Source organism: Caenorhabditis briggsae (assembly GCF_000004555.2).
Source record: "Caenorhabditis briggsae complete genome, chrII, whole genome shotgun sequence".
NCBI classification, from domain to species: domain Eukaryota; kingdom Metazoa; phylum Nematoda; class Chromadorea; order Rhabditida; family Rhabditidae; genus Caenorhabditis; species Caenorhabditis briggsae.
The window spans coordinates 4,956,364-4,978,882 of record NC_013486.2 but is presented as its reverse complement, the minus strand read 5'-3'; the positions used below and the strand labels follow the sequence as shown (position 1 = coordinate 4,978,882).

Genomic DNA, 22,519 nt, shown 5'->3' with positions numbered 1-22,519 from the left:
AAATCTTCTAAAATTTCCAGCATCATTGCCCTCGTTCTCTGCTCCATGATGATTGGATTCTCTCATCAGCAAGTGGTTGTTCCAGCCTATTCAGCAGCCTATTATCCATCTGCATATGCCTATCCATCTGTCTATTCTCCATATCTCACTGCTGCTGCTTATCCATCCGTCTGGGCATGGGGATCCAACAAGAACAAGGCTAATGGAAATGAAAATGCTCCAGCTCCATCTTTGGTGAACAACAGACCATAAGGAAATTATTCGAAACGAAAATTTTTGATTTTTTTTTGTAAATCTTGCGATCCCCTTTTTTTTGTGCAATAAACGATTTTCTTGCCGAATTTTTCCTTTCAAAAATTATAATTTCAGATCAAAAATTGAAAAATCTTTTGAATTCTACATACATACCATTCCGGATTTTTTAGAATTCTTTGAATGTTCAGGAGTTCTTTTCAAGTTCTAACTTCCCTGAAAATCCTGAAATTCAGGATTTCTGATTTTTAAAAAGAGTTTCTAGAAAGTTCTGAATCTCTTGATTTCCAAAAAAAAAAATGCTGCACTCTAAAATTTCTAAATTTTCCAGTTCTCTTTCTCCCCTTAATTTTATCATCTTTACTCCATAAACCAAATTTTCCTTGTTTAATTTTCAATTTCAAAATTATCACCCAACCGTTTCAAAGCCATAAAACAACGCATGATAATTTTATGACCTTTTTTTCAAAATTTTGCTAATTTTGCTGGTTATCACATTTTGAAATGGCAAGGAAAAAAGTTACATCGTGTGTCTAAAAGTCGTTAAATGATTCAGAAAACTGGGAAACAACATCCTGCTACGCCGTTTTTCGTCATTTTGTGTCGTGATGACAGTATGAAGTTTAGGGTATACACCCCTGTTTTTTTGAAGCCTTTATATCTCGTTTTCTGTGACAGATATAAAAAAAAGGTCAACTGACAAAACGTTGGCTGTATTATGATAAATATTTTGTTAGTTTACTACTTTTTGATATCTGTTACAAGTACCCAGATAAATTGGGTCAAAGTTGGAAACTTTTTTCATATGCGCCATTAGTCGTCGGCCCGGTGCGATACGTCAAACCTTACGACATCTTGCAGACCAAACAACATTACAGTTTCTTCATTACACACAAACACAATACCTCACGGCAAAACTCACACAAATTATTCACAATAGGTATCAGTATCACATGAAGCCACCTCACAGACATATCTCTCGGGTACAGTATACTGATTGGTATTTTGCCATCCAACAGAAATCTCAGTGGCAATGGCTTGTTGATTCAAAACTGCCGTGTTACTTGAGGATTGTTGAGGGAATCCTGGATTCCACAAGCTGTCATTCAGCTGAAACTGAAAACAAAGTTGGAATTTTTGTCGAAAGAATGTGTGCTCTACTAATGATCCAATTATCTGATCCTTACCGGCACAAGTGCATGTCCCACGGGTTGCTGCCAAAAATATCCTCCATTCACATAGCTCAATCCGATGTGATAGACATATGGCTCAGGGAACGAGGTGTCGTTTTGGATGAGCTCTGTAGGTAGTTTTTTGTGGTGCTCAAAAAGGCCTGTCAAAACTTACTAAAAACAAAATCGTGCTTCTGCTTATCAAATTCTGTGACCATGTATCCGGACTTGATCATGTTCTGGCATCCGAGTTTCGCGGGGGCCCATGCGGCAGTGAGTGCTACCGGTTTCAGGCAAACGCCGTATTTCGGTGAGCCATCAACGCCAAATTCTTTGCGGTATTGGTGCCAGAGGCTGGAGCAGAAGCAGTTAGCTGAAAAAGGCTGACAATTGTTTCATGCTCAACATTCTTTGTTCAGCTGAAATTGGACAACAGAGTTCCCCAAGATGAAACCGTTTGTGAAACTGTAGTATCCTCTTCAAAAATAAACTAGCTGTGAAACAAACACAAACTTTTGATTCCTTAAGTGGTTTTAAAGAAAAGTCTCACTCTTAATCATTGCTCCCTGAATCTCCCGAACCAAATCCGCGTCCTCATTCGTGAAGTTGAATCCAGGACTTGCGATTTCTCCAATCGCCTTCACAACTCCCTCATTTCCAGTTTGATCGAATGCCACCGTGGCAATGCTTACTCCAGATGACTTCATTCGTTCTGCGGTCGGACGTGGATCCTCTTCTCCGTCATCTCTATAATCCGATGCGTAGATCAGAACCAGCTGTTTGTAGTTTGAACGAGTCGCGTTCTTTCTGCCAGCGGAGAGCACTGACTCAGCCGCGTCGAGCCCTCTGGAAATTTTATAGAAATCAAAGTTTGGTGCGGGAGACAGTTTGGGGATTAACCGATTTCTCAACCGTGTAGCTCAAAGAGAAGCAGAGAAACAGAATGTCTCGCTTCTCTGCTCTCTCTTTTTATACAACACTATTTCCTCACTTTGCCAAATACACCTCATCCGATGCGCTCAATTTAGGGAGAATTTGGAAAACCGAGTTGAACAGATCATCAGCTGATTGGAAGCGGTTCAGATCGGCTTGCTGGAAAAATTTACTTGTTTTCAACTGTTTATAACTTCCTTCAAAATCAAAGTTTTTAAAGAATTCAAAATGGATTTTGTAGCTCTTTACATTATCTATAAAATGATACAAAATAAGACAACTTTCCAGTTCTGGATAGTTCGGGGAGGAAGCGATAACCTTGAGGAGTCTGAACTCTGGTTCGCCGCTTTCTTCTCAAAAATCTATTGTTCAAAAACAATCATATTGCATATCGATTTGTAGATAATTTCAAGTTTCCCATTTTGCATTTAACCTTTTCCGAAAATAATCACCTTGGAGCAATTTATATCATCTCAAAGCCCCCTTACCACAGTCGCCTGATTGTTATACGTGACCAATCCAACGCGAACGGTCCGTTTATCACTGTAAGCGATTGTTCCGATCCGTGTACCGCCACCAAATATCGTCACGATTTGAGCAGCCACCTGATAACAGTTTCATAACTTTTTGAAGCGAATAACACTTCCGGGAATAGAGAGAGAGGAAGAAAAGTTCAGTTCGAAAATCAATGTTACAGTTTTACGACGTTGTATCTCAAGAATCAGGACAGATACCAAAAAGGACTAGTAAAATTTGCTAAATTTGATGATTTTCTTTTTGTAATTAGTCGTTTTTTGGAATCTCTTAAGGCTAAGGAGATACATGCTTTGGGCTACAATACGCATAAGGTGTTTCAATGATGCGCAAGGGTCGGCAACTTTGACCCAAATTTTCTCGCTTCCTGGAAGAGATTGAAACAAGTAATATACAAACAAATTGTTTGTCATAATATCAAAATTATTTTGTTAGTTGACTACTTTTTGATATCTTTGAGAGCAAGTGAGATAAAGAGACGCAGACGAGCAGCCTCTAGCTTCTCTATCCCCTCCTCCTGAAGCGCGGGCACTTTAAATCGATTTATCTATCTTGCTGTAAGAGATATTTACAAGGAGCTTACTGATTAAATATTTTAAAAATTATGATAAACATTTTGTTAGTGGACCACACTTTAATATCTTCTGAAAGAACCGAGATAAATTGGGAAAAGTAGGCAACTAGGGAGTCTGCGCTCAAGAATGGGAGGAAGCAGAAAAGCTTCTCAGGTTTGACCCAATTTATCTCGGCTACTGTAAAAGATATAAAAAAGTAGTAAACTACCAAAATGCTTCTCATAATATCAAAAATATTTTACTAGTTTACCACTTTCTGATATCTTTCCCAGGAGCTTTGAGTCATATACAGACATCCGGACAAACAAACAAAACAGACAAGATTACCTCTGTTAATCCCGCCTGTGTCATCCCTATCGAATTATCCACAACCACTACCACATCCAACCACAGATTGGATAGATCATTTCCACACGATCTATCGGTTGGCGGATTCTGAGCCAGAATCTCAGATGACGTGGCGAGGAGAAGTAGCCACGTCGCAAATAACAGCATCTGCGACTTTTCCGGAAATTATTTCTTCTAAACAATGACAAATTAATTGAGAAAAGAAGCGAAAAGGTCGCAAAATTTTATGATTTTTTTTCTGAATTTCAGGTGATAAGGAACGAAGGAGAATAATGACAAAACACGTCACTTTCAATGGAAAAAAAGATTTGTCTGAAAATGTCCAAACTGAAAGTTCAACAGAAAAAAATAAGGGTGTGGCTCTTTTTTCAGATATCAGTTCATCCTCTCGATCGTTAAAACCCCCATATTAATATTATGATAATCTGAAAAATTTACTTTCAAAATCTGATGATCCTATTTGCGCTTTGTGTACCCAGAGTTAGTGCCGCTGATAAGAGAAAATGTGTCTTATCAGTGATGATGGCAGGAGGGAGAAAATTGGCTTAAAATACGCCCCCCTACCGCTAAATTTTCAATCAGTGTCTTCTCTTTTTTTCATGAAACTTGTTCTTCAATTTTCTAATTTTTCAGGTTTTTGAATTCTGGAGTCCCCTAACTTTAACCTAGTTTATCGCGGTTTCTGTGTAAGGTATCTAATAGTGGTCTACTGATAAAATATTGCTGATTTTATGATAAACATTTTGTTAGTTGATGACTTGTTGATATTTTTCACTGGAAACGAGTAAAACGAGCTCAAAGTTACGGTAGGTCTTTTTTGCTAGGCTTGGAGCTAGCTTACTAGAAGCCGATTCCTGATGACAGTTTTGGATGATTTTTAAATCAATATAGATCATTCCAATCTAATTTTAAACCAGCGATTGCTCAGCTCAGCCGCTATCCGCTGTTCCACGCGGTACGCCAACTCCCAAAAGTGCATAACCCCAAAAGTGCGAAACCCTCTAAAAATTGGTTCCCAACCATTAAAATATTTAGAATTCGGCATAGCAAAAACTGTCTCAAAGAGCCCCTGGAACCTGAATCTTCAAAAGTCTTTATGCTATTTCGTTGTTCTCTCTTCTTTTTCCGTTGGCTTCCAGCAAACCCCTCAATTTTCAGCCATGTTCAAACTGGTAACTTTGGCACTCGCCTGCGCGGCTTTCGTCTCTTCTCAGACTGCCACTTGGAACCCATGGGATCCGTACACCACAGACACCCCCGGATACCAAGCCTCGACTCCCCCACCAACCCCAGGAGGTACCAACGTGGATCGTGAATGCGGAGGAGACCTCGCGAACCTTTGGCTCGACGTCGTCGTCGTTGTCGATAACTCCAAGGGAATGACTGCCGAAGGAATCACTGAAGTCGCTGCAAACATCGCTACAGTTTTCGGAAACGGAACAAAGATCGGAACTCAGTACACGGATCCAAGATCCACTCGTCTTGGTTTGGTCACCTATAACGGACAGTCGACCGTCGTTGCTGATCTTAACGCCATTCAGTCCATCGATCAGTTGTACAGCACTGTGTTCTCCGCGTTGAGCTCTGTGAGCACATCGGATGACTCGTACTTGGCTAGAGGAATCGGAGCTGCGGAGATGGTTTTGCAGCAGGGCAGAAATAATGGAATCCGTTCCAACTACAAGAGATTGGTTGTTGTTTATGCCTCGGCTTACAAGTGAGTCTAACTAAGGGTTTCCAACTTAACCTGTAGGCCTAGCTGGGGATACACCAATTCCATATAAAATAATTCGGAGGGTACAAAACTTCTGGGGTCATTGGGGTACAAAACAATTTAGGGTCCAGAATCCTCAATTCGGGATACAAAATACCTGAAAAATTCCAACTTTGTACCCCCGAATTGTGGATTTCGATCCATAGATTGCTTGTCGTACCCCGAACTTTTGTACCTTCCGAATTAACTGCTCAATTCCATATAACGTTTTTTTCTGTAATTTGTAAGCTTGGGATTAGGTTATAAGATAAGAATGTGATTATAATCTGATTATCACTAACGAGCACGTTTCCATATTTTTCAACTAAAGAGGATTATCACAGGATTAGGTTCACTTTTTGCATGTAACAAGAGCAGGAAAAAGACTCAAAGTATATCAAAATAAGTTTGTTCACAGAGCGAACTTTCTGGTTTCTCTTCCAATCTAAAATATAAACATATATCTTTCAGGGGAGAAGGAGAACTTGACCCAATTCCAGTCGCCGACCGTTTGAAGGCATCTGGAGTCGTTGTCTCCACTGTCGCTTTCGATCAAGACGGAGATGAGGCTCTTCTCGCTGGACTCACCAACATCGCCTCTACCAACTACGCCTACACCTCCAAGGATTTGAACCTCGTCGGAGAGCTTCAAGGAGTCGCTCTTCAGAGTGAGTTAAAAATGAATGGTTTTGTAAGGGATGGGATTTTTTTAATCGCTGAAATCCCAATGAAATCTATCCCATCTGACATCCAACCGGGCCGGGCCCGGTTCACCTGGAATTTTCCAAGTATCACATAACCTTCTATCTTTCCAGCCAACTGCTTCTGCCCCAACTTGTGGACCCAATACAAGGCCAACTTCGATGACGAGAACTCTTACAAATACGGAGTTTGCATCCGTTCAGCCACCATTTCCTCATCCTGGACCGCCGCCAAGTTCGCTTGCCAGAACCTCGCCAAGAACGGATTCCTCGCTACCGAGTTTGACGGACAGAAGCACAACTTCATGTTCAGTGAGTTATAGACTCCCCTGTGATGTCAAGGTTTGAATTTCTAAATTTTCAGAGGTCGCCAGAAACAACACCGCTTTCTCCGCCCCATACATCTATCATATCGGTTTGAGCTACGTCAATGGAGGATGGAACTGGCAACAGCCAGCTGGATATGCTCTTAAGCCAGTGAGTTTGGGTTTAGGTTTTGACTGAATGGTTTTTGAAAGTCAGTAACTTTTTTCATGAACTAGCTATAGTTTGGAAAATAGTACCATTCTGTAGCACTGGTCAAGTTCTTTTATATGAATCTGATTTGGTCAAAATATATTGATTCCGAAAAATTTTTTGAATCGGTTAGTTTAGGTTTCATCCTGTTGACGTGTTCAAGAAAGTCACAGTTTTCTTATCGTTCGGTTTTATGACATCAGATGATAAATGTCATTCAGCCAAAACCAGAAAGTCAAAGCTGATAATCATATCATTGAACAATTGCACAAGATCAAACGATCAAAATTTCGTTAATACTGTCGTCAACCGAAGTCTTTTCAGCTTGTCGGCTACTCGTCCTGGAATCCATCGTACCCAAAACAATTCTCCAGTAACATCGGTGTCGTCAATCAACAATTCAGCTCGGATTTGACTGTCGGATGGCAGAATATCAACGGATACAGTGTCGCTGAGTACTACATGTGCGAAGTCGCCTCGTGTGATACACAGAACTATTGCGCATAAATTATTGTGTAGTTTTTTTTATTTGAAAAATGAAAGTTGATTTTTTTTGTAAAAGAAATATTTTGAAGAGTCGGTATGAATGCTTTAATGATGTGTTTGTTTTTATTCTGTCATTTTGAGACTTTGAGACTCTTACAATTAGATTCTGAAATTCTGAAACACTGAGATCCTGAGATTCTGAGATTCTAGGAATCTGAAATCCTGAGATTCTGAAATGTAGATAATCTTAAATTCTGAGAATCCTATATTCTGAAATTTTGACGGTCTGAAAATTCGAAGTTTTGAGATTCTGAAATTCGGAAATCCTGCGTTTCTGACGAAGAAATTTTGGATTGTTTTCTTGGAATTTTCTTGAATTTCTGAATTTCCAGTTTCAGGTCCTTTCAAAAAGTTCGAACTTTTTGAATTTTTTTTGAAGTTCAAATTGTTTTTGAAATTTCTGAGATTTCGAAATTCTGTAATCTGAAGATTCAGAGATCCTCAGATTTTGAAATTCTGAAAATCATGAGCATTTTCGAAAATCGGAAACTATTAAAAATTTATTTTGAAAAATTGGTTGCTATCAAAAGATTATTAATCATTTATCACCGAATTCTAAGCATATTCACAATAATTATCAGTATCACAAGCCACTTTCTCACACAAAAAGTGAAAGTTGTTGACGCAACTGACTGGTGTCCAGGCGGTCTGAAAATTTCAAAATTGTATGAATTTTCAAAAAAAAAATGCCTACCGTTCCATCCGAATACTTCATATCAGCAACACAAGCGGCACGTGCCGGTGGAGCTCCCGAATTTGGGTCAAGCTGAAATTTTGACATTTTTAAGGCAAAAGTTTTAAAGGACATGAAAAATAGTATTTTAAAGGTGGGGGGACATGAAAAAATAATGTTCTCGAAATTCCGTTCAAAGATGCCCCTCGAGGAGTTGAACTTGTGAGGGCGATGATTGAGGGTGCCGGCTGAGCCACGCGGGCAAAGAGAAAGCGCACGCCCGAATACATAAAGGCGAGGACGACAGCTGTACGCAGAGTGACATTAAGCGTTGTACACCGTGGCGGTAGAATGCATACTCTAGCTACAAAAAAACTACGAAAAATCTCCTGTCCCCCCACCTTTAATATTCCTCTCATAAGCTTCTCAATTCAGAATTTTTTTTTGAAAATACCAGGAATCCGAAAAATTAAAAACGATCAAAAAGTTTAAATAGTTTCAATGTCTAGAATCTCTGAATTTCAAAACTTCTGAATTTCAGGATCACAGGATTTCGAAATTTCTGATAACGAGCCACCCAGCTTTTCGAATTAAACAAAATTTTAAAAACAAATTACCGGTTGAAGTGGTTTCTGATCTGGTTGATCCCAAAACCAGACATTGTTCAAATTGATGAGACCATTATAAAAGGCGTTGACTGGTGAGGAGGACATGGAGTTGAGAACGGCTGCAAAATTTCAGATGAAGCTACAGTACTCCTTGAAATTGCCAATTTTAGAGCCCTACAAAAGTGGTTCCGAGTTTTTTGATTTGACTGAAACTTTCAGTAAATATTTAACAAAAACAGAGCTACATTTTTGTAATTGACAACTTTCTCGCAAAACTCAATCCTGGTGAGATAGCAACCTAAATATTTACTATTTCACACAAAAGAAATTCTAAAATCTGATATATTTTTTGCTCGGTTTTCTACGAACTTACCAAAATTAAACGTCCTCTTCTGTTGGTCCAGTTCATTGACCAAATAGGCATTGTGATAATTCTGATGGCAATATTGTTTGGCACCCTCGCGGTTCGATTGCACATTCGGTGCGTAGACACAAGTACCGTAAGCCTTTTGATTCACGTTCCACGGCCAAGTGTATTGAATCCAACCGGAGTTACAATAGCAGTTTACTGTAATTAAGCACGAGCAGTTTGGAATAAAATTTTTCGAAATTTCTCAAATATTAAAAAAAAATCAGATTCAAACTTCGCGGAACTGGCTGAAATGTTGTCAACGTATTTAACAAAAAACGATCTATAATTTTGTAGTTGACAACTTTTTTGCATACTAAATTATTTAAAAATTATGACACTTGGAAATTATGCGACCATCAAAATGAGGGGCTTGGACTGCTGCGAAAATGATATAAATTTTTCTGGACTGCGTTCTGAGAATATAACATCACCACGGGATTTTCCGTAGTCTGTTACCCAAATCTTCAATTTTATAGCTCGCTAGCTCAAGGTTTCGTAAGGTGTGGTGTAAGTGGTGTCTACAGACAATACAGCTTACCTTACGACATTTCGACCTAGCGAGCTAAAATTTGATTCTGGTGTGAAATTTTACAACGAATTCTGTGATACGCATATTTTTTAGCCAAAATCAAATCTTTTCAGTAATTTCTCAAAATCACTCACTATCAGTCATGGCCTTCTGAATTTCTTGAGTAACATTTCCATCATAAATGGCAAATGCCATATTGGTACTAGCAATATTTTTCAGCCATGACTGTGTATCCGAACTGGATCCGGTGTTTACAGTAATCACTGGGATTCCCTTCATCTGAAGAGATTTTGAGACGTCTTTTGGTGGATTGCTCTTGTAGGTTCTGAAAATTTTCTGAATTTTGAAAGCCCGCGCTTTTTCTCACCCATGCACATTTGTGAATACAATAACCACTTTCTTGTAATTATCTCGGAAACCGGCAGTCGAGTTGATCATATTCATGGCTGCGTAGAGAGCTCTGAAGACTACAGTACTCCCCGATAAACCTGCACATCTAACTCACGTATCCATTCTGCTGACAGTCGTCGTTGTCAGTGGTGTCATTTTGAGACGCTGGATTTGACTCTTCAGGTCATCGTAGGATTGAAGTTTGTAGAAATCGGCGACCTGGAAATTTCAAATTTCTGGTTGAAATTTCATATTTTTTGGAAAAACAGAATTACCACTGAATTCCCGTAGTCTGTTGCCCCTATTTCCAAATTTTCAGCTCTCTAGCCTATAGTGTCGTAAGATGTGGTGTAACTGTATCTTGGTGTTTACAGAAAATACACCAAACCACACGACACTTTTAGCTAGAAAGCTGAAAATTTCGATTCCGGGGTAGAATTTTGCGAGGAATCTGGTAGTGATAATATTTTCAAGCTAAAATCATGTTAACATCTAAAAAATTGAAAAAAAAACTCACATCTGTCGCATTGTAATTGTACGTAATAAATCCGACTCTTGTACTTCTGGGATCCGCATATCCAGTTCCAATTTGAAGATTTTTGTCGAAAAGTGACAAAATTGTCTCGTAGACCAAATTGGTGCTAGCTATTTTGCAGTTATCAATGATGATAACGACATCTAGCCACATTTTTGTCACATCCGAAGCACATTGTCTATCACTGATGGATAGAGAATTGGGGAATACTAAAAAACGGGTTGGTTTAAAGGGTAATAGATTTTCCCATTGAATTTCTCTCAAAAAAACTAACCAGATTCAAAATTTTGAGTCGTCTATCTCTAATTGTCAGGTTTGGTGCATTGTTTGCCAACACCATACCCCTTAAAGTTTTGAAAAACCAAGTACGCCACAAGATTTTTCATGTAGGATTCTACAGTAGGATTACACCTACAGTAACATTTTGTGCTCTCTATCACAGTGTGTCGTAAGGTGTGGTGTTTGCAGACCATACACCATAGTTTACGACACTTTGAGCTAGCGAGTTGAAGATTCAAATTCTTGGGTGAAATTTTACGACGAATTCAGTGGTTCAGTTAGATTTTTGATAATTTTCAAAGGTTTCTCTAGAAAATTCAAAAAATTAGAACTCACCCAAAAATAGCAAAAACACTCCGAAAAATCTTTTCATTTTTTTGCTGAATGGAGTGTAGAACGAAAAACTGCGGTTTTGTACTCTTTAATCAGTAAAAATTTAATTCCCTTTGGCATTTGAAAACGATGATAAAATTAGTCAAATAGGCACAAAAAAAATTTTCTAGAAACCCTCCAACAAAATTTATACACACATCTCGATTCGGAGAGACGCAGAGAAAAAAATCAGCGATTGCCGCCGCCTTTATGTATGCCTTCTTCTCCTGTCCTCCTGTTCGCCTCATTGGCTCAGTGGCAGAGCGTCTGTCTAGTAAACAGAAGGTCGCTGGTTCGATTCCAGCATGAGGCACCGAACTTTTTTCTATTTTTTAAATTGGGTTTGTGAATTGAAAGTAGAAGAAAAACAATATTTATTGATCTATTGCATAGAATCACAATAATTGTCAGTATCACAAGCGACAGATTCACACAAAAATCTAAAAAGATTCGTACAACTGATTGGTGTCCATGAGTAGGTTCCATCAGAATATTTCATATCGGCTACACATCCAGCTCGTTGGGGTGCAGCTCCAGAAGACGGGTCAAGCGGCCACATTGGCATTCCATTCGGTTGGTCCCACCACCAGGTACCATTGAAGCTGGTTAGACCGTTGTAGAAGGCGTGGGTGGCGCTTCCATTCGAGTTGAGGTACTCTGAAAGAAATTTGGGTGTTTTTGTTCGACTCAGAAAACACAATTAAAATTGATTTTAGTTAGAAAATATTTGCACCACTGAAAATCTAATATAATTCTACCCCAGAATCGAAATTTTCAGCTCGCTAACTCAAAGTGCCGTAATATAAAATGCATTGTCTGCAAACACCGCCTAAACCATACCTTACGACACTTTGAGCTACAAGGCTGAAAGTTTGAAGATAAGGGTAACAAACTAACAAACTATTCAGTGGTGATGTTGGTTTCTCAAAATTTGGTCCATCTCACCCCAATTGAACGCCCGTTTCTGTTGGTCCAATTCGCTGACCAAATAGCTCGTCATTGTCAATCCATGACAATAATTCTGTGCATTAATTCTATTCATGGCAATTGCTGGACTATACACACAAACACCATAATTCTGGTATATGTCCTTGGATTTCAATGGATAGTGATATTGCATCCAGTCGGGACGGCAGAAGCAATTGACTGAAATTCAATTCAAATTTTCCAAGGCTTATCAATAGAGCGCGTTTACTCACTAGCCAACAAAGCGCGAGTCAATTCCTGTGTTGTGTTTCCATCGGCCATTGTGAACGCCATTTGTTTGCTGGCAATTTTATCGTGAAGGTTTTCCTGAACATTATCATCTCCGCCAGTGTTAACTGTGATAACAGTAGCACCAAGGGATTTTAGGACCTTGGCTTGATCCTCCGGGTAGTTGTAGTAGTAGCTGCAAAGATGGAGGGTATCTACTGTAACCCTTTCACTATCGTTCTCAGAACCCCGGAATTACTTTTTTTTCTATTTTTCCAAATTTAAAATTCATTCCAGCTCAGAAACATTGTCATCGCTGGCATCCTAGTTAAATTCTACCCCAGAATTGAACTTTTAAGCTCTCTAGGTCAATGTAGCGTAAGAGGTGGTGCATGGTACGCAATCAACAAACATCGTATTTAACGACACTTTGAGCTAGACAACCCAAAAATTTACTGTATGTGTGGTGTTTTATGAGAAATTTCGTAGTAAACTTGGTTTTTTTAAAATTTTGAGTTCAATTTACGATTTCCTAGTCGATACTCAATAAAACATCCGATTTTTTGAGGTTCAAAGCAGATATTCTGGAAAACTAGTAACATTTTCGGATTTACCGTCAAATTTTTTCCTAGGTTAGAAATTTACATCCCGCTAACTCAAAGTGCCGTAATAGAAGGTGCACAGCCTGCAAACTAAAAATCTAAAACACAAAAACTCACTCATACTGCGATGTAAAAAAGACGACAACTTTCTGATAATTATCTCTCAACCCTTGAGTGGCATTAATCATTCGAATTGCTGCTCCAAGTCCAGAATCAATATACGAATGATCATCTCTGGATAATGGAGTAGTGCTGAGCAATTGGATTTGTTGGTTCAAGTCATTGTAGGATTGCAGCATGTAGAGATCAGCAACCTGGAAAATTGGTCTTCTGGATCTCCATATTCAGAAAAACCAAGTCTACCACAAGTTTTCTCATGAAATTCTTCTCCAGGTTCGAATTTTTCAGTTTGCTAGCTTAAAGTGTCTTATGATGTGGTGCAACTGTATTACGGTGTTTGCAGACTAGACACCTCATCTCACGACACTTAGAGCTAGCGGGCTATAAATATCGAATCTGAAGTAGAATTTTGCGAGGAATTCAAAAATGACAATATTTTCATGCTAACATTACTTCGAAATCTTGGAAAAATTTCAAAAAAAAGCCTTACATCAGTGGCATTGTAATTGTACGTAATGAATCCAACTCTTGTGCTCCTCGGATCATCATATCCGGTACCAATTTGAATTAATGGGCTGAATAATGCGGAAATTGTGTTATAAACATTGTACAAGTTCATATTTTTCGAGTTGTCCACAACGAAAACGACATCCAACCATAGTCGGGTGAGGTCTGATCCACACGATCGATCAGTTACCGATTGGGATGGTGATGCGGCTGAAAATTGGAATTTCAGAAAAAGTGAAATTTGAAAAATCATGGCTTACCTAAAACCAATAAAAATAGCGTTGAAATTTTAAGCATTTTCAGTCAGAACTTGATTAAACACAAAAATTGATAAAAATTCCAAAATTTCGCTTCGTCTTTTATTTGATTCTTAACCAAACTGATAACAGGTAGAAAAATGACGAAAAGCGTTTTGGATGAGAATTTGAAAAATTACTCACCCATCAAAAAGGTCTTCGTTATTTCGAGGGGAATTATGTGTAGCATGATTGCTTGTGGTTTTTGCGTTTTTCAAATTGGACGGAAATCGAAAAGATTAGAAAAAAGGTCATGATGCAAAAGAAATTATCTATGATTTGTAATTTTTTTTGAGAAAGGTTGAAAGATCGAATGGGTGTGGCAATTTCTGAATATTTGAAAATGATTTAAAATTCAGAAATTCAGAAACTCGATGGAGAAGTTCGAAAAACACTGAAATTTCAGAAAATTCTAAGAAGTTCCCAGAACTCTGAATTTTCTAAACTTTCGAGAAAATCGAGGCAGATCGGAAATTAAAATTGTTTTTTTTAGTTTGAAAATATTTGGAAACTCGAAACTATTCGGAATTCAAAAACACTGAATTTCGGGAATTCCATAAATACAAAGTCTCTGAAATCTTGAAATCATGCTCATGCAGCTTCCTGGTCAGTTCCGCCCCTTTTTTCTTCTTCACCTATTCACTGATTATTATCTCTTCCGGTATAACATACCAAAGACACCTGCACTCTTATTGATCGTACCCTGATGGCACCCTGATGTTCAATATTTCTCCCAGGAGGTAAAATCTCTTTTTTTTTAATGCCGATTTGTTTCCAATTTAACAACAAATTTTTCAGATTATCATTTTTATTGAATTTCAATATAATTAGTATGGAAACATACAAAAATAAACATACTCAGACAAGGACAAAGTTCCTGCCGGGGGGTTAAGAAAGATGCCGGCAGGCTATTGAAGTGGTGGCAGGAGAAAGTACCTGCCGGGATTTTAATTTGCAAATTTTATTATTTTGTTTTAAAGCTAAAATTGATTATGTCTATTATTTTACTGAATTTTTTTACGAGGTATATAAAATTATTTGTTCCGACACTGTGTACATTCTGAAAAGGAAAAGTATTGCTCCGACATTGCAAATTTCCTTATATTTTCCAGAAAATCCCAAAATGACTCCTCAAACACCTCGCGGTCGTTTTTGCAACAATGGATCTGTGTCTACGTTTCCTCCTTCAAAATAGTCAAAATAAGCAAAAAATAAAAAATCTCAAACCAAATAAAGTTCCAAGATACCATCATTACCAGTTATGGGAAAAAGAACAACCGGGGAACAAGTGAGAATTATTATTTAAATAGGTCCTCATCGCCGGGAACCCATTGGTCGAGTGGGTTCCTTTTTCAACTTCCAGCCACGTCTTCTTTGCTCCGGTCCTTTTCGTCAAATCGAAAAATTCTGGAAACATATTTTATCTTGATTTTAATCTTCAGTTTTTCATAAGCCCCAAATTTATGGCAAAAAAATTCTGAGGTGCAACTGATTTAGGCAAAAATTTTTATTTTTGAAAACAATTTTTTGAAGAGTGTAAAATGCTCTAAATGTTCAGAAATGATTTAAATACTATTTTCATAAAATATTGATTCGGTCTTGAGCCCCTCTAACAAGCCAAAAATCGCTCGAAATCAACTGAAAGTTATTTTTTGACCCAATTTTCTCGAAGCTCACTGTCATTTCGAAAAAACAGAAAACATATTTCACATTGAAATTTTGTGGGCTTTTCTGTATTTACCGTAGCTGATCCCAAATTCATCATTTCAAAATGGTTATACATATTATCGTTGTTTAAAAAAAGTTAGGAGCTGATATTCTGTTAAATTTTACTTAAAGTCGCAAGACCGTACTTTTTGAGCCTGTTTTAAATGTTGCTTCATCAAATTTCGACGATTTTTGTCATTCAAAAAAAATGAGACATTCAAAAATTGACAACTTTCAGAAAAATCAAAAGAACTTTTCATTCATTTCCTCAAAAAAATTAATAATGCTTGAAAATCAGAATTTTCTCAGAATCTTCTCCTCGTCTTCCATCTCTTCCATCTCTCCCATTTTTTTCAAAATCCTTGGCATTCTCCATCATCCATTTTCCTCCAGTCATTTCGAGTTCCTTCTCATTCTTTTCAAATTTTTTGTATTGCTCATTTTTTTTCAAATTTCTCATTTTTTGCTCAAAATCCGAACGATGTTGATGATGAACTTTCAATTTTTTCTTTGGCACCAAATCTTCCATTTTAATTTTTCTGACATGCTTTTTTGGCTTTGGTCCATGTCCAGGTTTTTGAGGATTCTGAAAATTGGAAATTAATGAAATTGTTAAATTAATTTAGAAATTCAGAAATTCAGGATACATTGGAAGTTCCGAAATTTTTAGCAGTCCAGAGAACTTGGATTTTTCGGAACTTCGAAAATTCTAGAAAAAATCTGTGTGTCTGTATTCCCAGATGTCCTACCTTGTGTTCCTCAGAAGAGGATGATGAGGAAGAAGAAGAAGACGATGACGATTTTCCTGAGGTGTCATTCAAAATCTGAAAATTTCAAATTCTAAAAAAATGTAATTTTCGTTTTGCCCTTCTCAAAAATTTTTATTCAAATTTTTTCTCAAATTCTCTAGTAGACAATCGGATCTATCCAACTTACTGGTGGCAGAGTCACTGGGGTTTCGAAGATCTGAAAAAAAAACTTTCTTTATCACAAAAGTTCAATATTTCGGAAATTCGGGAATTTCTGAAATTTCAGGAAAATTTAGGTGAAATTCAAAAATCCTGAAACTTCAAAAATAACAGCTTCCAAAAGTTTTCAAAATGCCGAAATTTCAGAATTCAAAACGTTGCAAGAACTACGAATGTTTTGGAATTCCAAATCCAGGAAATTGAGAACGTCGAAAATTTTCGAGATTCCAGAAATTTTTTTGCAAAATTTTCAAAAGATTCCAAATTCAAAAAAGTCGGAAAAAAACTCACTGGTGGCAAATCGACTGGAGTTTGCTCGTAGATTGGTGGCTGGAAAAATTGAAAAAGTATAATTTTTCAAAAATTAAACTGTTTACCAAGTCGATTGGAGTAACTGTGGTTGGTGCGGCAGAACTGGTGATTGGCTGAAAACATGCGAATTTTTTCAAAATTTCGCGTAAGATATGATGCATCGGTGCGTGCACTGCGAGATAATGAAGTAGGTTGCAAAATGAATGATTCTATTTCTAACGGCCAGTTGGTCAATCAAAAAAAAAACCTTTAAAAAAGCGACTTCATAAAAAATTAGAAATTCGAGGACATTATGGTAGAGCACATTTGGGAGTCACTGATCAAATTTTTGACCTACCAAGTTTGTCGTAGCTGTTACGGCCGGTGCTGGTGGTGTGAATCCAGTTGATGATACTGGCGGTGCTGTGGATCTTGTTGACGTTATTGGTGCCTGGAATTACAGTCATTTCTAGAAATTACGTTAAAAAGTGTTTTTATTTTTTTGTTTTCATTTATTTCGGTCAACGTTCAAGCCAGTTATGCGCCTTTAAAGCTAGTTTGAGAGACGCAGACTACAAGCCCACTCTCGTCTCTCTCCCTCTCTGTATCTTGTCTCAAAGGAAGTCGATTTTCATAATTTTTAATGCTGGGAGTCTGCCTACTTACCGAAAAAACCGGCTTGCTCTACTTACCAAATTAGTTGTCGATGTTAAAGCGGATCCTGTAGTGGTTCCAGCTGGAACGGCAGATGTTGTTGTCGATGGATTCTCAAATATTGGTGCCTTAAACCATAAATTATTTTGCGTTTTCTTTTCCAAAATCCCTTACCAAAGTTGACGCCGTTGTTGATGGTCCCGATGTAGTTGGGTTTGTGATGGGTGGTAATCCGGTGGTGAGCATGGTTGACTAGAATTTGATTGATAGTTTCTAAGCAGGAATCTGAGAATCAACCAATGTAACATCCGACACAACTCCTGACGTTGAAGAGGACGACGATGACGTCACTTCGGCATTTGGAACTGTTGAGATCGAGGAAGGCAAAGATGAGGAGATAATGGTGGACTAAAAATTCAAGTTTTAAGGAATCAATATCCAAATATCTCTCACCAATGTCATAGTTGTTGCAGAAGAAGAAAGTACGGAAACCACTGGCGTTGCCTAGAAAGTTCAAAGTTGGTAAAAGCAAATTTTTAGAAGCCGTTTTTCAGATCGACTATAATTATAAAAAGCGCTTGAAATTCTCTTCAAATCGGTGTAACTTCCCTTCAATTTGATCAATGCTGAAGCCATGTGCCTTTAAAGATAATTAGAGTTTAGATGCAAGCCACGAGAGCACTCTCGTTTCTCTGCGTTTCTTTTCAAAAACTTTAAATCACTGTTTCTCGGATCAGAATCAATCGATTTCCATAATTTTTAGAGCACTGTGAGACTGTGAGTTCGGGAAATTTAAAAAAGTATACCGTTGTTCCTTCTGTTACCGATTCCTGGGTCGTAGAAGTTTCTTGAACTTCACCTACGGTAGTTGTAGTCTCTTGAACCACTTCTGAACCAGTTGTGATGGTGGTTTCTACCACAATCTCATCAGAAACTGTCGTCGTCGAGGATTCCAGAACTTTCTTGGTGGTCGTACTGACTTCTGGAGCTTCTGGAGCGGAAGACGTAGTCGTTAGATCTACAGGAGCTTCTGGAGCAACCGATGTCGTTGAGGAGACTTCTGGAAATTCTCTAGCCGATGATGTAGTTGTTAGGTCTTCCGAAGCTTCTGGAGCCACTGATGTCGTTATGGAGACTTCTGGAACTTCTAGAGCCGAGGATGTAGTCGTTAGGTCTACTGGGTCTTCTGGAGCAAATGATGTCGTAGTGGAGACTTCTGGAACTCCTGGAACCACAGATGTAGCCGTTAGGTCTTCTGGGACTTCTGGAGCCACTGATGTGGTCGTTTGGTCTTCTGAAGCTTCCGAAACGACTGAAGTCGTTGTGGAGACTTCTGGGGCTAGTGATGAAATCGCCGGATTTTCTGGAGCCAGAGATGTGGTCGTCAGATCTTCTAAGGCTTCTGGAGCAATACTAGAAACTTCTGGAGCTGTTTCTGATGGGGCTATTGTAGTTGTGGATTTTGATTCTAATTCTGATGTCACGGTGGTCGTGGTTTCAGAATCTTCAGCTGGCTGGAAAGAAGTATTTGTAGAATCATGGTTTCTGAGTTTCCGAAATCTCAAAGTTTGGAAATTCGAGAACTTGAAAATTAGGAAATTCCGAGGTTCTGATAATCTGAGGATTCGAAATTTAAAGATTAAGAAATTGAGAATCTTGGAAATTCTGTAAATATCCGAAAGGGACTTGCAAAAATCTGACATTCCAAAAATTATAAACTCAGAGAATCGAAAATTTTTTAGTTTCAGAAATTTCCGAAATTCCTATTTTCCGGGTTTCCGGAATTCCGAATGTCTAATGTTTGAAGTTTCGAAATTCCGCCTACCGTAGTAGTAATTACTGTAGTTTGAACGTCTTCTGATTCCATGGAAGTTGTGGGCTCTTCTGATTCCTGAAAATTTCCACTTTTTGTACAATGCCAAAAAATAATTTGCAAATAAAATATTTTATTAATTGGACCAATAAAGAAAAAATAAGTTAATTATCTCAAAAATTGATTTTTCTTTAATTGGATCCAATTAATAATGTCTATCAGCTCTCACTCGAATCTCTCTTTTTGGTCGTCGTGCTGCCTTTGAACTCTTTTTCGCTGCTGCTGCCTTTGAACCTTTTTTTGCTGTCACCTCCTGAAAATTCCAATTTTGGCGGTTTGGCGGGAAATTTAAAAATTTGAATTTTCGAAGAAAGATCACAGGGTCTAGGTATTCTTCATTGTTTCTTGTAAATGCATATACGTCACCGTAACCGTGACTTACCGAATCGGAATCTTTTTCGCAGTGCTGAAAATTTTTAACTTTCAGAAATAATGAAAGTTTTATAAAAACTCACTCTATTCTTGCTGGTGGTGCTGGAACCTGCTGATTTTGTCTGAAAAAATATTTTTTATCTGAAAATCTGAAACATTTTGGATTACGGTAGTTTCGACGGCTCCAGTGATCGATCCTGTGTTCTGGAACATTCTTTTTTTAAATATTTCAGTTTCCCGCTTAGCCGAGGTTTCTCACTTACCGTAACTTCTCCAGCATTGTCGGTTACTGGCGATGGGTCATTGTTCTGAAAAAATTATGAGTTTCGAAATTCAAAAAGTTTTAAAGATTACTGTAGCTGGCGTAGTTGCACCCGATGATGGTGCGGCGGTGGTGTTGTTTTTCTGAAAACAAAACATTGTCGAAAGAGACGCAGAGAATTTAGACAATCTGACTGTCTGCGTCTCTCGCTAGCTGCTCAGAGAGACGAAATTTTGATATCTCTAAAACTAAGCGAGTTTAAAGTCAGCGCGCCGAGAGAGCGAGAGACGCAGAGAATGCTGACACTTTAACTGTCTGCGTCTCTTACACCATGACAATGTTTGTTCGTTGTGGAGAATCCATCCGTATCTGATGGCGTGGACGATTCAACCCCACCAGTAACTTCTCCAGGTTTCTAAAATTTCAAATTTTCCGCCAATTTTTTCAATTTTTCGTAAATTAACCTACCGTAACTTCTCCCGCATCGTTCGTTTCGGTGTGATCTACGTTCTGAAATCTCGGTTTTTTCGGAAAATTTCAAAATTGTGGATTACTGTAGGTGGCGTGGCTCCGGATACTGTAGTTTCTGGGGATGATGACGTTTCACTTGGCGTGGAAGATTCTGGAGATTCAGAAGATCCAGTGGGTTCAGAAGGCGTTGTAGAAGAATCGGAAGGTCCAGATGACGTTTCAGAGGATTCAGAAGTTGTTGAAGATTCGGAAGACACTTCAGAAGCAATAGTAGAGGATCCGGTAGATTCAGAAGGCGTTGTCGAAGATTCTGGAGATTCAGAAGATGCTCCAGATGACTCTTTAGTTGCGACAGAGGATTCTGAGGAATCAGAAGGAGCAGGAGACGTTTCAGAGGATTCAGAAGGCCCAGAAGACGTCGTGGACGGCGTTCCGTAAAATGTTTCTGCAGTCGAATCAGAAGATTCTGGCGATTCAGAGGTTCCAGATGATTCTGAAGACGTTGTGGAGGACTCTGGAGATTCAGAAGATCCAGAAGACACTCCGGGTGTAGTTGCGACAGACGATTCTGAGAAGTCAGATGAAGCAGATGGCGTTTCAGGGGATTCAGAAGGCCCAGAAGACGTCGTGGAAGGCGTTCCGTAAAATGTTTCTGCAGTCGATCCAGAAGATTCTGGAGATGCAGAAGTTCCAGTAGATTCAAAAGATGTCGTTGAAGATTCTGGAGATTCAGAAGTTCCAGAAGATAGTCCAGAAGATCCTGTACTAGATTCATGTGCTTCAGAAGACGTGGAAGATATAGAAGACCCAGAAGAAGTCGTGGAAGGCGTTCCAAAAAATGTTTCGGAAGTTGAATCAGTAGAGGTGGCAGATGCATCAGAGGACGTCTGAAAAAAAATTGATTTTTAATTTTTTTTTGAAAATTAAGGATTACTGTAGTTGTAACTGATTCTGAGCCGGAGGTCGTAGAAAATTCTGATCTTGGGCTCTGAAAAATGAATTTCCAATTTTCTGACTTTTCTGAATCTTACAGATTCTGGACCGACGGAAGTAACGAGAGGTGAACTTTGGACAGGAGTGGTAGGAGCTGAGACCTAAAATTTCAAAAAAAAATTTAGTACGAAAATTCGCTCCATTGACAAGCGCGTTTTTATCAAAACTCACTGTTGTTGCCTTCATTTCCTCCGTGATCAAATGTTTGATGAGTGCCAAAAGTTCTGCCAAGACACTGGCGAGCAAATCATTTGTCTGAAATCCTAGTTTTTATGAAATTTCCAGTAAAATTTTTCTCAAAATATCTGGGTTTTTTATCTTAAAAAAATCTGGAAAAACGCACCGATTGAGTAGCTACAGGACTGGCAAAAGCCACGAATAGGACAAATATCAGAGTCAACTTCATTTTTTTCGAAGGTTCGGAAAGAGTCAACTGATTTATTTCCTCGATTGTCCCATCTTTTATTCGATTAGATTTTCTTGAATTTTATATTTGGTTGGTCTATAAAAAATGGGAAAATCTTGTGTTGGAACTGGCAAAAATCTAGGAAGGGGAAAGGAAGGAAGTAAAATGTGTGGTTATCAAAAATTATGGGATTCTTTATGAGAAATTTTTGGGTTTTTCGAGAGGCTTGGATAATTGAAGGGGGTTTGATTTTGGATAAGACATCCTTTCTGCGTCTCCACGATTCTTATAATGTCTTACAAGCCTCCAACAATTGTTGTCTTTTTTAAATCCATTAGAGCAGATTTGCTGATTCTGCGTTATGGTGAATGAGGAAAGTTATCAATACTGATGCTACCATTTATTTCATGGAAATAAGTATAAATTGATCATCAATCAAAAATTATTCTGAATCGTTTCATGGTTTGACTTTTCGTTTGCAAATGAAGATTGATTTATTTTGATGCTATTAGGTTAAAGTGTGGCTCACTGGTTTTAAAGGTTTTATAGTGGTTTATTGAGTAAATTCTAAAAAATTTCTGAGTTCCTTCCAATTGTTTGCGTTTTCAAAGTTTTTTGTCACCTTTACAGCTTGTTTGTTGTTTTTGTGATGGAAAAATATAATTTCTACTTTAA

General features: G+C 38.2%; 6 protein-coding genes and 1 non-coding gene across 7 annotated transcripts; 3 read left to right on the top strand and 4 right to left on the bottom strand.

Moving 5' to 3' along the window:
- Window positions 1-21: 21 nt before the first annotated feature.
- CBG04276 lies at window positions 22-252 on the top strand (the record flags this gene model as incomplete). Its single annotated transcript, XM_002630301.1, has 1 exon — window positions 22-252. A coding segment is annotated over one exon (231 nt), but the record flags the coding sequence as incomplete, so codon positions are not given.
- A 927-nt stretch (window positions 253-1,179) lies between these two features.
- Window positions 1,180-3,961, bottom strand: Cbr-clec-62 (the record flags this gene model as incomplete). Its single annotated transcript, XM_002630300.2, has 7 exons — window positions 1,180-1,368; window positions 1,440-1,552; window positions 1,600-1,797; window positions 1,975-2,270; window positions 2,416-2,516; window positions 2,846-2,962; window positions 3,794-3,961. The coding sequence occupies 7 exons, from the start codon at window positions 3,959-3,961 to the stop codon at window positions 1,180-1,182; spliced, it is 1,182 nt and encodes a 393-aa protein (XP_002630346.2).
- Window positions 3,962-4,974: 1,013 nt separating this feature from the next.
- Cbr-clec-63 lies at window positions 4,975-7,291 on the top strand (the record flags this gene model as incomplete). The annotated part of the gene is made up of 5 exons (XM_002630299.2): window positions 4,975-5,531; window positions 6,039-6,235; window positions 6,383-6,580; window positions 6,633-6,745; window positions 7,109-7,291. The coding sequence occupies 5 exons, from the start codon at window positions 4,975-4,977 to the stop codon at window positions 7,289-7,291; spliced, it is 1,248 nt and encodes a 415-aa protein (XP_002630345.2).
- A 594-nt stretch (window positions 7,292-7,885) lies between these two features.
- On the bottom strand, window positions 7,886-10,630 carry CBG25517 (the record flags this gene model as incomplete). Its single annotated transcript, XM_045242034.1, has 8 exons — window positions 7,886-7,978; window positions 8,025-8,096; window positions 8,621-8,730; window positions 8,985-9,179; window positions 9,687-9,877; window positions 9,920-10,012; window positions 10,058-10,161; window positions 10,460-10,630. 8 exons carry the CDS (start codon window positions 10,628-10,630, stop codon window positions 7,886-7,888), a joined length of 1,029 nt encoding a protein of 342 aa, XP_045098292.1.
- Window positions 10,631-11,369: 739 nt separating this feature from the next.
- On the top strand, window positions 11,370-11,441 carry CBG28161. The gene has a single exon. It is a non-coding gene (tRNA).
- A 69-nt stretch (window positions 11,442-11,510) lies between these two features.
- Cbr-clec-66 lies at window positions 11,511-13,848 on the bottom strand (the record flags this gene model as incomplete). Its single annotated transcript, XM_002630298.2, has 6 exons — window positions 11,511-11,785; window positions 12,074-12,274; window positions 12,328-12,518; window positions 13,042-13,238; window positions 13,535-13,761; window positions 13,812-13,848. The coding sequence occupies 6 exons, from the start codon at window positions 13,846-13,848 to the stop codon at window positions 11,511-11,513; spliced, it is 1,128 nt and encodes a 375-aa protein (XP_002630344.2).
- Window positions 13,849-15,831: 1,983 nt separating this feature from the next.
- On the bottom strand, window positions 15,832-21,844 carry CBG04272 (the record flags this gene model as incomplete). The annotated part of the gene is made up of 24 exons (XM_045242033.1): window positions 15,832-16,140; window positions 16,304-16,378; window positions 16,491-16,520; window positions 16,814-16,852; window positions 16,900-16,947; window positions 17,172-17,264; window positions 17,506-17,595; window positions 17,618-17,719; window positions 17,765-17,875; window positions 17,921-17,971; window positions 18,190-18,981; window positions 19,293-19,358; window positions 19,510-19,746; window positions 19,796-19,834; window positions 19,869-19,916; window positions 19,976-20,020; window positions 20,067-20,183; window positions 20,303-20,389; window positions 20,443-20,484; window positions 20,529-21,332; window positions 21,380-21,433; window positions 21,477-21,539; window positions 21,610-21,693; window positions 21,782-21,844. 24 exons carry the CDS (start codon window positions 21,842-21,844, stop codon window positions 15,832-15,834), a joined length of 3,489 nt encoding a protein of 1,162 aa, XP_045092629.1.
- Between the last annotated feature and the right edge of the window lie 675 nt (window positions 21,845-22,519).